Source organism: Aristolochia californica, unplaced genomic scaffold (assembly GCF_029961685.1).
Source record: "Aristolochia californica isolate CCGP_79_NKW_82.1479 unplaced genomic scaffold, dmAriCali1.0.hap1 SCAF_16, whole genome shotgun sequence".
NCBI lineage: Eukaryota > Viridiplantae > Streptophyta > Magnoliopsida > Piperales > Aristolochiaceae > Aristolochia > Aristolochia californica.
Genome location: NW_027181837.1, coordinates 22568177 through 22584930, shown reverse-complemented (window position 1 = coordinate 22584930; position 16754 = coordinate 22568177). Strand labels below are relative to the sequence as shown.

Below are 16754 nucleotides of genomic sequence, written 5' to 3'. Positions count from 1 at the left end.
GATGAAATGAGAGATGGAACTGGAGATCATGGAACAACCCCTGTAAAACCCAAGTCCAGGAAGAAGAAAAGGGGCTAGTACACTACGAGTTGTCAAATAAATAAAATCAAGTAGCTGTACATTGTTGCAGAAAAGAAGAAGAGCCTTCAATGCATTGCACATTACTTGTTGGAGGGCTTCTCCTCCTGTATCATTTACAGAACGATGTTCTGGTTCATGAATACTCCAAAATTCTTCGTCAACCTAAGCGAGGTAATTGTATATCTGTGGGTTGCTCTTGTCTCGCTCCAAATACTCCCTGTCAATAAGGCTCTCAATCCTTTTCTTCAGATCCGCTGGCTTTATTGGAAATTTGAGCTGTCAGCAACCGTAAGCTATCAGATAACATTCTCCAAAAGCCAAACAGAATAAACAAACATTAGCTCAATTTGAGAAGACCAGAAAAGTTTAGACGAAACCCCAAGCTCATCCAACAAAAGATGGGATTCTAAAGTAAAGCCTTGTAGGTGTGATAAATGACCCTGTACATTTTTACCTGCTGGAAAAGTTCTGTTATCAATAAGGTGTGGCTTAGTACTTTCCTGGTCTTCATAATACGAACAATTGCAGCATCAACCTGCAATATAACTGGGGTTAGGGCATGCAAGTAACTTGATTATGTGGCTCATATGTAATCAACTTGTTAGAAAAGTTAGTTGTTCGAAGTCATGGAAGTCTTTAGTGAGAAAAAGTAAGCATGAGGTATGTGCGTGCTTGTTAAGGAAGCTCTAGTTGTGAAGGTTATAGCCCTCATAATAATCAAATATTCAGCCCTGTAATAATGGAAAGAGGGAACTCATCACCCATACAAAGCTTATACGGTAGGAGAAATTTTTGTGAAAGAAAGCCAAATTGCATGATATACCTACGATGATCATGTCTAACAGAAACAGTTTTCATGAGTAATTTCTGGAAGGGGTTTTTTACTCTTCAAGGGACCACAATGAGAATTAGCACATCCTACCATCTTGAACCAACAACAGGGACAAGGTGATAATGTAATATTCCCAAGCAAAGTGCTCAAAATACAAAATGCACACCAAATACAGAATGATTTTATTCTTTGAACAAGACAACAGGCAAACAGTGCATATAGAATATCACTAGTCTAGAGAAAAGGTAGCCCCCACAACAAGACATTGCCGCAAGAAACCAACTCTTGTAATGAGTCAACAATAATGCTAGTAGACCCAACAGCATGGCCCCGGGGGACAGTAAATCGCATAGCACTATCCTCCATCAAGTAAAAAATGCAAAAGAGGTAGCCAGGCGGAAGAGATCTGCCAGATACCAGGCTAATAACAGAAGAGTCGCCCTCAATAAAGGGATTCCACCACTCACTTTGGACCCTCTTATCATTGTCAAGTTTCTTCTTGGAACCCCAATTTCACAAAATGCCCTTTCAGACAGTGAAACAAGTGGGTATATGCTCTGTACCATAAACCATCCTAAAGAATGGAAATGACAGATACTATCGGCCTTAAAATCTTTGTCTCTTCTCCATCGCTTCTTTTTACTCCCCTACTCTCAGGAAATGTCATTAGCTTTGACAGCTCCTTTGGAGCTTTGTCCAGGAAGCTCCTTGATCCTCCAAGGATGTGCAACCAAGGACAAAGTTCTCACTTGTGAACAGCATAAATTTCAAGTGGATACAAACCTTCACAAATTCTGCAACATAGACAATGAGACGACAAATCATAGTTTCCAGCATAGCTTCTTTGTTTGGGGCCTGTCTTCACCAATTTAGGATCTAATTTATGCTTCCTAGCTTTCTTCCCTCATTCAATGTCACTCTTGGCCTTTGGCTAAATTGGAAGCAACTCTTTAAAGAGCTGCGATAGCTACTGTAACTTGATGGCTTTAGAAAGAAAAGAAATAAAAGAAGTTCAATAGATCTTCAAGTTACAATGGTGGTCTTACCAAAAACATTCTCCATTTTAGAAAGGCCTCACCTCTTATGAGGAAGCCAAAGGCAGGTAGACGTATTGGTTTTCTGATACATCAGATACCCTGAAATTTAATACGTATCAAGCTTCCCTGTACTGTATCAGCCAGGGTGAACTCCGACTTATCAGCTGATATACGATACTTATCAGCCGACATGGCATACATATGGGTGATACACCCATCCCTGGCTAAAGGTGATCAAGACATCTGTATTTGGTGACAATTGATTATGTTAGTTTTAACTCTTTTTTTTTAATGATGAGAATTTCATTGAAGATAATGAAAGAAAGTACAATCGAGATTGTTAAATATTGATTCAACAGAAAAGCATGTCCCTTAATTGGTTATGCCACTTCTTGCCAAACTATCCACAATGCTCTTGGCACTTCTAGGAGTGTGAACCAATCAACAATCAGATTCCTATTAATTTCTTTTAATTCATCAAATAAATGCAAAAGCCACACCACAAGAGACTTCTTCTCTATTGTCTGACTATTGATGATAGTGGTGCCCCCAACCACCAACAGGGGCTCATTAAAGCCATACCATACATACACCTGAACACCCACAAGGAAGGCCCTCAAGGCCACCTTCATGGCATAGAAATACCCATATGGCGCACAATAGACAAAATGGATGCCTCCTGAAGAGCAAGACAATAATACCCCCAAACTCCAAAAGTTAGTTTTGTTCCTTCCTGTTACTTTACTCAGAAAACAGAAGAAAATCTGACTGCAAAAATTGCACTGCCTAGCTACTTCAACCAGTATTTTGTATCATATCCCGCCTCATCTCATTCACTCAAACTGTCTTCTTTCCCCTTTTCATCTCTGTCTCTCTTCCTAAATGTTCCCTCCAATACAGATCCAGTTTGAATTTCAAATTGTTGGCAACAACAATCTCATTAAGGCATTTTGATAACGTGAGTGTCTGAGAAAACTTTTAAAAGTACAAAAAGCACATGAGAAAAATCATGACATTTAAATACAGAAAAAAATCTCATAGATGCCCACATGGTCAACTATCTTGATGGGCTCAAAAAAGGCACCAGTGTTGCTATGAAGATCTCTTTTAGACAAAACTATTCCCTCTGATCCAAGTATTTTATTATGCCCCAACAACATGTGCTACACGCAACACAGCCTTAAATTTCTGTTCTCTCCCAATAAAGATATCGATTCCAGGAAAAGAAAATTAAAACAGATGGCCAAACCTGATATTGGCGATCTTGGAACACTCTCTCGGTGGTGCTGGTGTTCTCTTCAACAGTTTCCTTCATCTGAATTGCATTCACCTAGACCAGAAAAGCATGTAGCTCATGTTTCGGCTCAAAACTTCAAGTTTGGTGTTTCATTTTTCATAATCTAGAACATATAAAGGTACCTTTATGCGGTATAGAGGGGCACTAAATTCGTCATTGAAAACAAACAAGTCATTGTCATCAACTTCTCTACCTTTAGGGAGCTGCAAAACCACCACCCAGAATTTCCAAGTTCAATTTCAGACAAAATGACATCAAAGCACAGATGAGTAAAAGTGCTCTAGGAAAGGAGAACAAAGTCATGAATACCACCCACCTTCTGAAGCACACGAACTTTCCCACAAGCAAGCGACTGCAAAGTCCTTCTTAGCTCTTTATCTTCTATACCAGTAGATTCCTTGATATCTTGAAAACTAAGCCTTTGGGTATCATTGAACAGCATCAAGAGCACAGTCTAGTGCAAACAGATTGAATGCAAAGGCAAGACACAGATGACATAATTAGAAAGATGAGTCAACAGAAAAAGCTTCTGCCTTCTTAAAAGACATACAAAAAGGACACAAACCTGAAAGAGAGAAACTGCCAACTCTTTTTTCCCTTTCGGAAACTCTGCTTTCAACACACAGTGACCCAATGAATTTTGCCACATTAGACGCCTCCCACTATACTTGCTCAAATAGAACTCTTTGAAAATGTCCTTTCAAACCAACAGGCGACCATAAGTAATGACATGAAAGATCAATTACCAATACCAATACAATGATAAGGATATGAGAGGTGGGAACTTTTCTTTTTAAGTTCAGAGATTGATGATAGCAACCTGATAAACATTCAGTTCATGAGGAAGTCGAACATCCATCGGAGGATATGTTGGCCAGTACCTGTCGTAATAGATGCCCCAGATAAACCAAAAAGCTTTAGTCCTCAACATTGCATATCAGGAAGCATGTTCGAGACATTAAAATGATTAAAAGAAAATTGCCATAAAAGACCACTTCATTATCTGCACTATGAAGGTAAAAAAAAGAAACACACACCCACCCAGTTGTCAAGACATGGACACTTAATTCAATCCCGGTTGGTAGCTTTGTCCTCGCTTGGGATGACTGTTTAAAGGACTCATTTATTTCCTTTGATAACTCAATATCCTGAGGTAAAGCACCAGTAAAATTTAGAGATAAATCAAAAGCACAAACTACATTGATGAAAAAAACCCTTAGAAGTTAAACAACATTCACTTCCTCCACTACCATCATAGAAATGAATACTGAGCAAAACTAAATTAAAATAAACAATCTAAACAAAGGACCTGATTTTATTTTCTTAAGGAAAGAAATTATCAAATCACTGCAAGACGCACCTTGAACATTCCTTCAAGTTTATTGGTAAACTGGCTACCACATTCAGTCTTGAGCTGAGACAAAAAGATAGGAACTTGTTGACACCAAGGAGTATGGTATGTCAAAGAGAGAGAGACAGAGAGAGGCATGCTAACTATAAGCATTTTACCCTTATATTTCACATTCTTTAAGAGCCCAAAATCCATATTGCCCAATCAGATATCCATCAATAACAGAGATGCAAAAGAGTGATCTTGCTCAAATTCGCAATCTACAAATGCACCACCAAATGATGCAAACTTGGTTGGCCATCATTCTAGTGAATATTCCTTGTAACACCAATTGGATGTCGGTTAAGTATTTGCATCTCTAGTTTTAGATGGATTCTTCTGACTACAAGAGCTTAATGAGAGACTTCTATTATATACAGATGGCAAATTACCTTTGAGATCATTGACTTCTCAGCATCAATCGAAGCACTTTTACCCAGCAGTAACCTCTTTGCAAGATCTTTCTTATAGAATGCTTCAAATACATCTTTGCCCTGAGTTAGCACAAAACCAAAGCACAAGCATCGTACACTAAATTAGATAAACTTTTACTAAAAAAAATGCTCATAGAGAAGCAAATATTTTAAATAAGAAAAAGAACATTGAGGCCTTCTAAAAGGACAATAAATGCCATATGTTTCAAACGAGCACAGTAAGGAAGGCACCGTGGTCTTTTTTAAGAAGGAAAGAAGAAGCTTGCCTGTATAAATCTAAACAAAACCAAAACTTTATCGAGAGTACTCTCCAACTCCTCTTCAGAAGTGCCCTTATTACCGGCACGAAGTTTCTCATCCAAATACTTTGCAATCAGCTCAGCAGGTCGGTTCTGTACAAGAGACCACAAACAAATCATTTCTTGCTCATATAGGAGTAATGCATGAATACAACTTAACATCCAATCTGTGGGATGAGTTCACAATAAAATATATATGGTAATCAAGCATAATCATAAAGTGGCATGTGCCTTATCTGGTTTCATCAATACTTTCCTTTTAATGAAGCCCCCCCCAAACTTCCCATGCCCATGTCACTAATACTTTCACTTGAGCAAATCTGCTTAGTTTGAATCACTTCAGCCAAAACTTGGTATTATGTAGGAAGATTTTTATTCATACACACTTGAAAATATCATGACCTATGAAGATAAACCTGGCAGACTTTCCATATCCTTGGAATATTGCTTGACTTAAGTTACAATAATGAAAATTTTATTTTCTCATGTAACTATTTCTCTCTCTTCTTCTGCTCTCAAGCTCCTTTTTCTTTCTTCTTCTTCTTCTACAGCTTGCTTTCCTCTTTTAGTTTCCTGTTTTTGCCTAAAGTATGAACCCCAAGGTTTTACCATGTCAAAAGCCACCAAATCTCTTACTATAATTCACCCAACCATTTATAGAACTGCTAGGATACCTTCCAACTATGTTCATGATTTTAAAGTATGATTTTTTTTGGCAATGAAACTTAGGCCTGTGAAGTGTTGGTGTACAAATTCAAATTGATTCAAAGAAGAAAACTGCAACAAGAAAAATAATAATTATTCCCATCTTGAGGATATTCACATCTTTTGTCAATTAAAAAAAAACAAAGACCAAGCAATTAAGTGGAACAGATAAACCTTTAACCCCATTGCCTTCTCCTGAAAAAAAAAGAAAAACAAAAAGGCAGATGTGACAAAAAGAAATGAAGTTCATTCTGCTTGTCTTCACCTGACGAAGGTTAATGAGATGCTCAAAGGCATCCTTTATGGTGTTAGAAAAGGCCTCATTTTTGGAAAAGCTGAGTTCCCATATGGTGTCAAGGGATGCCTTGAAATCTAAGAGACAAGAGACCAAATCTCTGTCTTTCTCTTCGTCCATGATAATCCCCTGACCAGTCCCACGGATGTATGAGCTCAATGCTTGTCGAAGTGATTCGAGAGAATTAACTCTCAAAAATAATCCATACATTCTGTGAAGGTCCTCTATTCGGTTTGCATCCATAAGCATTGAAAATCCCTGAAAAAAGTACAAGACATGGATTAAGGAAAGACCTGAGTCTTCATCAACTAAAAGGATCGTTAGAAAGCATAAGTCAAACTTCATGAATGAAGTTTGTCAGCATCCCATCACCTTATCAAGAATTGCAGATGTGTGCCGATCAAGAAGTTGTCTTTCCGCTGTAGCCACCAGAGGCTTTCTTGTGCTTGCATCCAGGTACAGTAAACATCTTTCATGTTCTTCATGCAACCTTAACTGCAGGCATGGAAGTTACTTCTTCTCACTTGTTTCTTATGTGAATTTAGAACAGAATTTCATAGAAAAAATAAATTTTATTACAAAAAACAAGGTCTATAAGAAATTTCATAAAATATGGATTTCTTTTGGAAAGGGGAGACATTTACTAGAGAATGGGATGAAAGGGAAAATATAGAAGCACATTAATGCACCTCAACATGTTTTAAGTAATCAGGAACATCTGATTGCTGCATGAATTTCACACCCTCAGCAGCATAAAATTCAGATGTGCACTCAAGAAACGGCTTCTCAAAGCTTTCTGTGTAGATCCCTAGGCCTGTGAACATCTTCAGAAGATGATTTAGAAGTGTCCTGTCAATCGCTTCACCTAATCTGACAAATTGAGAGAAAATTGTTATGATATATCAGAATGAGCAACTAATTTCTCAATAAAAATATTGAACATGTTATGAAAGTTTCAGTATTGAAACAAGATTTGCAAAAGATATGAAAAAAAAAACATTTTCTATGAATATTGATTACAGAGACAGACCCAAGTATCTCGGACCAGACAGAATTTAACCTAAGACCTTACGCAAATTCTGATTTCTCATCAATTTAGTAGCAAAGAAGGAGACTGGGCAAATTCTGATTTCTCACCAATTTAGCAGCAAAGCAGGAGATGCTGGCCAATATCTCGAACTGGCCAGCTATCAATTGGGTTGTGTCCTACAAGCCCTGAAGTATAACTCTAGCTGTGTCCTTGTCAAAATGTTGACATGAAATTTTATGGTAAAGAAACAATGATGCAACAAACACAACCATGTTTTAGCAACAAAAGAGCAAACACTACAGAATTTCATTCCAAATTTCATAGCAAGATATGTTATAATCACGTAGAATGTACAATATGTGAGAATACAAATAATTTCCTTGAAATGTTACAAAACATCTATTAGCCATATTTTGTCATACTAATGACACATGACATAAGACACTCCTAATTTTTTTAAGTTGGTAACATAATTGCCACTTAATTAGCCTCATTAAGCAGCTAAAAAACAAGTTTGACCAACCTTATGTGTTGATGATACTTCAACTCAAACATACTGTGACATCTCAAGCTGTAAAGGTTGTTCTGAGTTGGCAGGAACAATCCTACATTGGTTAAAATCATGAAAAATCCTAAGGTTATACGCTAGGAACAGGCCACCAAACTAAAGCTAGTCATTTTGAAATGGACCAGAACCTAACTTTCAAAAGATATCAAAACTGGGTATACATATTGTTGAGCCTAGTCAGTGCCCTATATAGTTTGTAACTTCTTTATGTTTGCCATGTCACAAGGCCATTATCCATGTTTGCACTTGATTGTGAGTGGGAGTGTTTGTGGGAATAATCCTAAATAGGGTGAAATCAAGAAAAATCATGTGATTATTAGTTGGAAAAATACCTCTTAAACTTCAATTGGTCATTTGGGGATGGACTTCAATCTATTTTTTAACATTCTAAACAGCCCAAATTCATAGGAGGCTAATATCTTGCATGCATACTAAAAAGAACTCTACGAACTGCAAAGACAAGTGTTGCACCACAAGCAAGTAATTACATCTTGGAACAGCACAAAAGATCCTGAATGCATATTCATCTCCATATCATGCATGCTTTCCTCTCATATTTGCAGAAAAGCTAAAAATACCTTTCCCTTTCTATCAGTCTTAAAAGGCCAGTGACAGTTTTGTGTTCAACTTCTGGAGACAACGAAAGATGTTTCCGAAACAGCTGTAACCCCATGTCCCACAATGAGCGAACATTTGGATTTTGTTTGACATAGGTTCTGTCAAGGTATAAGGCTATACCACGAATCATCAACATCTGGTCACAAAGATCTTGCCAACATTTCTCAACCAAGGAAAGAAATACCACCAAATCTGGACTTTGACCAACCAGTGATTGCAGAGTCGTGGATATGTGTGCTTCACATTCTTTCTGAATTCGTTGGTACAAATTCCCTCCCATCTTGTGCAAACAAAGATCATTAACAGCCTGTGACGAAAAACCGGGAGTTTTGCATGATATATAAAATTGAAGAATTCTATAGGGGAGAGAACCACATAAAAATGAAAATTAACAAAAAAAAAGATAGATGTAATAACATACCTGATAAAGTTTCTCGGAGTCGCAAGGATCAGGTTGCTTCAAAAATATAGCGGTAATAGCTGACTTTAATGTTGCCCATGTATCCTCTTCAAAATTTGAAGGTAGCTTAGGTTTATCTACAGCAATCAAAACATAAGAAATACAAATATCAAGGCACTCTCCAGTGGAAACCATAAAAACCTTAATAAACTGTATTATTAGCACTCTTTACTTGACAATTTTAAACATAAACCCCATTCCATGAAAAATGACACTGCTTTCCGAAACCTTAAACCCCTACCTTTTTTTCTTTTAAATATGGTATCTTTATTAATGAAAAAGAAATAGCAAACACTCGAATCAAAAAAATTCAGATATCCCAACATTTGATATTGAAATTTTTCAGAACCAGAGGACAGTAGGTTGTGCCTGTGCAATTGAACAATGTAATCAGTCTATAAAATTCTGAGAGTAATAAAATTAGAACAGAGGAGAAGAGAAAGGAGAGATGCAAAAGAGAAAGAGAAAGATAGCAGCAACAGCCATCAACAACGGCATCTAGTTAGGAGTCAAAATTGACTCCTACTCTCTATTTATTTATCACCTAATTACTTTACAATAGAAGGATTGAAATGCCCCACATACGTGGATATCACGTAACACCTCATCTTAATACAGTAACTCTCAAACTCCTGGCTCTAGACATAGAGTGACATAATTACATAATGTGAAATATGATATAAGTATGTCCAACACTATTTTTTTAACACTCTATCAACATGGGGCATACATGTCACAAAGCCCCAGCTTGTAGAAAAAATTAATAAACTCACATTTTCCAAGAGCCTTTGTAAATACACCTCCAAGCAAATCGACAGACTTCACATGAAAGGTAACAATCTTCCACTCATTACAGCATCATGAACATAATGGTAGTTCAATATGTTTTGTTCTCTCTTGGAACATTGGATTATTTGCAATAAAGATGGTTGCCTAGTTGTCACACTTCATAAACATAGGATCTTTAATTTCAAATCCGAACTCTTCAAACACTAACTGTACCAACATGAGTTCACTTGGTGTATGCCATAGCTCTATATTCAGCCTTTGCACCTAATTTTTTTGATACCATATTCTGCTTTTTACATTTCCAATTCAAGCCTCCCAAAAAAGTAGAAGACTCCAATGGTTGACTTCTTATCTTACCTTCGATCCTACATAATTTGCATCTAATTGTCATGACACTTATACAACAGCCCCTTAAGTATCTCAAAATTCTTCGTGTTACCTCAAGATGTTTTTTTTGCGGATTTTCCATAAACTGTCTCATATAACCTACTATAAATGTGATGTTATGCCCTCTGAGTTGTCCAACTAATCGCCTATATACAGTTCTATCTTTAAGCTCCAAACTCTTAACAACATGAAGATTAGGACTCACATATATACAGTGTTTACAATTTTGCATTCTGATGAACCTCCTTGGTATGTGCAGAATCATCCTTGATACTAGGATTCAAAAGCTTGGAAAGATCATTCTTTCAACTTGTTTAGCCCAAATTCCATAGGGAATTTGGAAGGAAAAGAATAATAGGAAGTTTAACAGAAAGTTCAGATCAGTGTTGCTTCTATTATCATTGGACATATCTCTTCATGGATCCATAATTAACCTGAGTTTGCTAGTATGAGGGATTCTTCCCTTCATCATAACTAGAACATCCTTGTTGATTCCAATACTGCTGAAGTTAGTGCTCTTCCATTCGACCTCCAAATTTTTAAGGAACGTCTCCATGGCAAGTTAATCATTAAAGGAGACTCAAAGACTGACATTAGTTGTGTTCCAAAGACAGCTCCCCCCGTTGGCAATACTGGCCTATCACACATTGTATTGTTGACATTGTAATTGAAATCTCATTCCTAGATCAGCCAATTCTTTGGCTGATAAATTGGCAAAATTCGGAACTTCCCAACAATCTCTCATTGTTTTGGAAGGCTTCCCTCCTTTGTAATTTGTTTTTTGAGCTTTGACTTAATAAAAATCAGTATCATTTAAAAAAAAAAAAGGGAGTTCTCTTTTAGTTTTTAATTTGTTTCTTTGATTAATGAATCATCTCGTTCAAAAAAGAAGAAGAAGGAAATAAGGGTTTTCCATTTCTTCATTAGAGAATGGAAGTTCAAGGGAATTGGCAGCCATCACGCAGAGCCCGTGAAGTATAATGCAGCATATCATAGGCGATAGGGGCATCTGTAATCTGCAAAATAATCAACAAGAGTGTCAGCAATACAACTCAAACCGTAAGAAGCAAAGCTATTGACATTCAAGGAAGAGAGTGTTCCATCTCTAGTGAGCCTTAGCAATGATGTGAAAAAGTTTTGTTTTTGTGTCTCCTTCTTTGAGCTACAAAAAGTATGTTGCTTCCAAAATGTCCTCCCATTAATGATGATGTTCTTGAGCTCAGTCTTAGAAGTAGCACATCATTGAGTACCATAACAATAAGAGATATAGTTTCTTTTGGGTTGTCCAAGGTGTTGATTTTTGCAAGATAATCATCTTTTTCTTCTTCTCCTTAAGCTTTGATCTTCAACTTGAGAAGCTCAAACTCAGTGGTGAACTTGGTGGATAGGCCACAATCCCCTTGCAACAAAGTTCTCATGCCTTTACAAATTAGACTCCAATCCAAGTAGATAATCGTCCTTCTTCTTCTTCTTATGCTTTGATATTCAGCTACAGAAGCTCAAACTTGGTGGTGAACTTGCTGGATAGGCCACAACCCCCTTGCTACACAGTTACCATGCCTTTATACATTAGCCTCCAATCCAAGTATCTCAATGGCTGGCCCAAGAGAAATATCCCACTCCAGTTCTGGCAGGAATTTTCAACTAAAGAAGACCATTAAATTATGAAGAAGCGATAGAAGCAAGCAGGTTACTACAGCAGCATCACAACATATACATCAAAGAGCTCTGGCCCTCTTGGAACTGCTGACTCGACCACTGCTGAGCTCTCTAGTCTCCTTAATGGCTTGTGTATTTTTCAGGACTGCTTCACTGGTCCCCTTATCATGGAGGGAGACTCCAAGGTCGTCATCGGATGGTGCTCCACCTCATCCTTCCTCCCATGGCGTCACTGGCAGATTTTTCTTGATATTTTGGACATTGTCTCCGCCATTTCTTGTACTTGGTCTCATGTACTTAGATCAGCCAAATCAGTTACTGGTTTGTGTTCTAAATTAACACCCCCCTCCTCTTCAATCTTTTGTTGTTAGGGGAGGTTTCCCTTGATGTATCATCCTTTTTTTAAATAAAATTATCAACATTTCAAAAAAAAAATATACATCAAAGAGCAAAGACCATGACACCCGATTCAAGCTTGGAGCCATCAAATCTCTTTCCACAACCTCATTTTATACATTCGTAACGCGGGCACAGATCAGCCGAAACAACATAAGGGTGCAACATGACAGCAGCAAATAGGTGATTGTCATGAAAGAAAAATATGTCAGTGGATCATATGGGCTATCGGACATGAAAAAATTCAGCTTCGCTGAAAATGAATTTTAGTGATGGTGAAACTGAATTCGGACCCGCTGAATGCATATTCCTCAGTGTCAAAACTGAGGTATATTCCAACATCAGTAACTCTAAATTCATTTTCAGTGAGCGAATTTTTACTACTACATTTTTCACGTCCGACAACCCATGTGATCTACTGATATATTTTTTCTCATATGGCAATCACCGATTTGTTGTTGTTGTGTTGTGCGCTTATGCTATTTTTTAGCAAATCTAAAACCCCCAAAGGCCACTAGTGGTAACAGAAAAATAATCTAATGCAGCACAGCTTGGAAGTATACCGGGACAGCAAAAGGTTAAGCATTTTCTGGCTAGCAGCATTAAAAAATATTGACCTGCAATAAGCTTTCTAGAAGGGGTCAACCAATCTTAAAGAAGAAAGAGGAAGAATTTTCAAACCATGTATCTCTGAATTCTAAAATCAGTTATGAGATCTGAGGGACCATTTTCAAGAAACATAACATGTGCATGTGTTTTCCCCAATCATATCGTAACTGCTGGTCGAGAATCAATCTCACTGCCAAAAACTGGTAAGAGGCTCAGAAATTTTCCACTTCAGCTGTCAGTTTGGCACATTTGGAAAGAACAAAAATACAAAACTTTCAATGGCAGTCAAAAATTCATTGGAGGAATTTTAGAAGGTATGCTCCATTCCATATAATCTTGAGGGCATGTCTTTGGCATCCCACCACTGCCTACCTCAATCATTCGAAGAAGCTGGAAAGTAATTATCTTATTCAAAGATGACTTCACTACCCCAAATGGCACCTTGGTCCCCTCCTCAATACATTTGGATGAAACTGAACTTTGATGGTAGATCATTGGCACTTTAGTCCAGATAGGGTTGGAGGACTGATAAAGGACCACTAAAATAAAATTCTCATGGTCTACTCTAGTTTCAATGGTTCTCTGTAACCTAATAGACACAGAAATGAAGGCACTGTTAACAGGACTGAAAATTTACACATAGCATTTCTCCAACTAGGTGCAAGAGGGAGACATAGATTAGGTTATAAATTGACTTGAAAAAAAATCCCTCCCAAATGGAAAATCAGGCATATATTAGATGAGATCAAAGAAATTTGTAACTCTATTCAAATTGGGTGGCAGCACATATACCGTTCTACCAATAATACAGCAAAAGAAGTTAACCAAGAACATGGTCTCCCATTCTAATCTTGTATTCGGGATCTTGCTCCCCCTCGAGGTTAAATCTTTCTTCCCTTCTAGCGCATCTTATATTCCAAACCAATCAATAAAACTTTTCAATTTCCAAAAAAAAAAAAACTTGATGGTGAACCTATAACAAGGAGACCCAGTGACCGCAAAACCCTTCCACCACATCTCAAACAAACAAGGAAGATCTTGGTCAGCAAGCCACACAAGCTCAAATTGGAAGGGGATGGATCCCAGAATCATGCTCTCACTATCTAAGAGGTTCGGAGAGTGGTTTGAAGTAGGTCTAGGATAAATATAAAGAATGGACTTACAAAACAACTCAAGTCAAGATATCGTAGAGGGAAACCAATTCAACTGAGACATAACTCGAGAAATTTGCCCATTTGTCCTAGTAAAAGCAAGCTCTCGAGAGAAAGATTTCAACCAGGCCCCAGTGGCAATAAAATCCATAAAGCAGCCATGGAAGGAGTACTGCAAAGGGGATGGAGAATTCTTCATTTCAAAATCTAATGTCATATAAGTACACCCACCCCTCACCCCTCCCAAGGTGTACCACATAGATATGACACTCGCCAATTCTATCCTAAGAGTCAGGATTGTAACCGACATCAATCGACCAAATGGAGAAACAAAGACAAAAGTTGCCCTTGTCGACCACCACATAATCAAGAAATATCTTGTCCCAAGAAATTGCAATGCCCCCAAAGGAGCCTAGTGCACCAATCAAGTCCCGGTCACACTATATTTTCTGTCCAGACATCAGCAACCAAGACATCTGCTGAATTTGTGTTTCTTGTAGAAAGATGATGGAGGGCTTATGGGATGTGAGATGATCCTGAATGACATCGCACTTCAGGACATCAATCATACCATGGATATTCCAGGTTTTAATCTTCGACTGATGATTGAATGCAGCAGACATCAGTGCAGGAGCTGTGGACTTGTGATTGCTGACTTGGCTCAATTTCAAAGGCCGCTAAGACTTTATCAAGCTTTCTCTTGTAACATCTGAACAAATAGAATCACCATTGTTAATCAAATTTGGGTCTTCAACTGAGGGTGTATCAAACTGAGCAGAGGGAAGGGGTTCCATTCTCTGAGGACAATTAGATGGGTTAGATTGTTTGTCATTTCCTATCGAGTGGCTTGAAGGAGGTCAGTATGTCTGGTTCTTCTGGATCTCCTACAGGCAATATGTGCGGCTTAGAGGAGATCAAATTGAGGCCTTCAGAGAGCTTGTAGAATTCTTGTCATACTTAAACGAATAGGAAGGATATGATTGCTCAGCGGGTAGGATCTAAGAGACTGTCAGTTAGTTATTTCATTGGATGAATGCTCTTGCGGCATAGTCATTTGCTGGTGGAACCTATGAGAAGGTTTGTTGCTTGGCCTCAACTAACTCTGCATAAAGCTTTGGAAAAACACAAATTAATCACTACATGGATCATTTGACTCCATTATATTTCTCTTCTTTACTTAACCCGGTTATATGGAGCATTTCCTATTCTTAGACCCAACACTGACCTTCAAATATTAACACAATTTCTCATCCTTCGAAAATCAAAATATCAGAAAAATAAAATAGAATAAAAAGTCCAAATTTGGAACATCCATTTCTTGGAATAGCGTTACTTTCAGATATGAACGGATGTAAGCTCAGAAAATCATACAATTAGGTAGTTTTTTTCCTACCGTGCCGGCTACACGTAGTTATTAGCAACAGACAGAACTGTTAAGAACAAAAAGGAGTCCTCGAAACATAAGCCCCCGAGAATAAGAAACATTGTCACACTAATCCCAAGTTTTTCAGCTGCACGTCCGTCTTCTATCAAGAATCAGGAGTTTTAGTAGATTCCCTGCTTTAGTAAGTCTCAGATTTAGTCCAATCATATTCGTCCATGACTGACAATTTGAATCATCGAGGAAGACTAAACAAAAAGATTCTTACAGAAAATCCTCACAATTAACCCTAACGTTGGTCTGTGCAAATATTCTCCCGATTCATGATTTTTCAGATGCAATAATACGAAGGGCAATGGGACAAGAGAGGAGGGGGGAAGAATGTGCCTTTCGTGAACTTGATGACGAGCTTTTTTGCCGGCTGAGGTGGTGTAGCCTTTTTCCTGGACAAATTTGCGGCCATCCCGGTGGTGTTACCAGAGCATCCGATGCCAAGGACATTTGGGGCAACTGCTTTGACGTCTTCATCGATGAACATCGATTCCTCGTCGTCGTCATCGTCATCGTTTAAGGAGGACCGCTGCGGCTGAATACCGTTCTTTTCGAGGGAGAAGGGGCCCGACGGCTGTTGGGACTTGGCTTTCTTCATGCTCGAGAAAGAAGGACCGCCGCTGCTACTGCTGCTGTTACCGCTGTTACAGTGCGGACGCTTTGAGTGAGACATCCAATCACTTTAAGCGCATCGTACATATTCGTTGAGGCAGGAATGGATTTGTCTCGACAAAACCAATCACAGCGAGAATGAATTTCAGACGGGAGGGGAGAAACACTGCGGATGATCCGGGACAGTTGCAGTACTGAAAACCGAAGAAGCAAACACCAAAAGGGAGGATCCAGAACTGGAGATATGAACGTGGTGTGCTTGTACTTCGTAGGTTCTATTTTTGCTGCTTGGATTATTTCGGTTTTGTTCGTGTTAACTAGTCTCGCCTTGGAGATGATACTCTCGCACCCTCGCCCCGCTCTTGTCATTTACTCTACGGGGGTTACTGTACTTTGAAATTATTTACCTGGTAAAAGTGAAAATAAAAGTAAATTATCTAATAAAAATAAATTACCTAGTGAAAATAAAAGTAAAAATAAATTATATTTTTTTGTTAGTATGCAAAATGAAAATTTTATTAATAAAATATTAATAGATTTATTTTATTTATTAATAAGTTAATATATATTTTAACTAACAAATAATTAAAATAAATCTATGTATTTAATTAAATATATAAATATAAAATACTAAAACTATATTTAATTTTATAATATCTAAATACTTAATCAA

At 37.8% G+C, this 16754-nt stretch overlaps 1 protein-coding gene across 1 annotated transcript; it reads right to left on the bottom strand.

Moving 5' to 3' along the window:
- Nucleotides 1-31: 31 nt before the first annotated feature.
- Nucleotides 32-16359, bottom strand: LOC137953642 (cullin-4-like). The gene is made up of 17 exons (XM_068801098.1): nucleotides 15806-16359; nucleotides 9008-9123; nucleotides 8547-8893; nucleotides 7060-7240; nucleotides 6743-6865; nucleotides 6341-6628; nucleotides 5338-5463; nucleotides 5030-5131; nucleotides 4608-4661; nucleotides 4289-4395; nucleotides 4068-4128; nucleotides 3813-3944; nucleotides 3564-3701; nucleotides 3370-3450; nucleotides 3200-3280; nucleotides 536-616; nucleotides 32-357 (listed from the first exon to the last, which is right to left on the bottom strand). Exons 1-17 carry the CDS (start codon nucleotides 16140-16142, stop codon nucleotides 244-246), a joined length of 2469 nt encoding a protein of 822 aa, XP_068657199.1. The 5' UTR covers nucleotides 16143-16359; the 3' UTR covers nucleotides 32-243.
- Between the last annotated feature and the right edge of the window lie 395 nt (nucleotides 16360-16754).

Coding starts and splice junctions, on each gene's coding strand:
- LOC137953642 (XM_068801098.1), bottom strand. CDS start 16,142: ATGTCTCACTCAAAGCGTCCGCACTGTAACAGCGGTAACAGCAGCAGT. Junction 7,241..8,546: donor AGACTGATAGAAAGGGAAAG/GTATTTTTAGCT, acceptor TCAATTTGTCAG/ATTAGGTGAAGCGATTGACA. Junction 6,629..6,742: donor CATCTGCAATTCTTGATAAG/GTGATGGGATGC, acceptor TACTTTTTTCAG/GGATTTTCAATGCTTATGGA.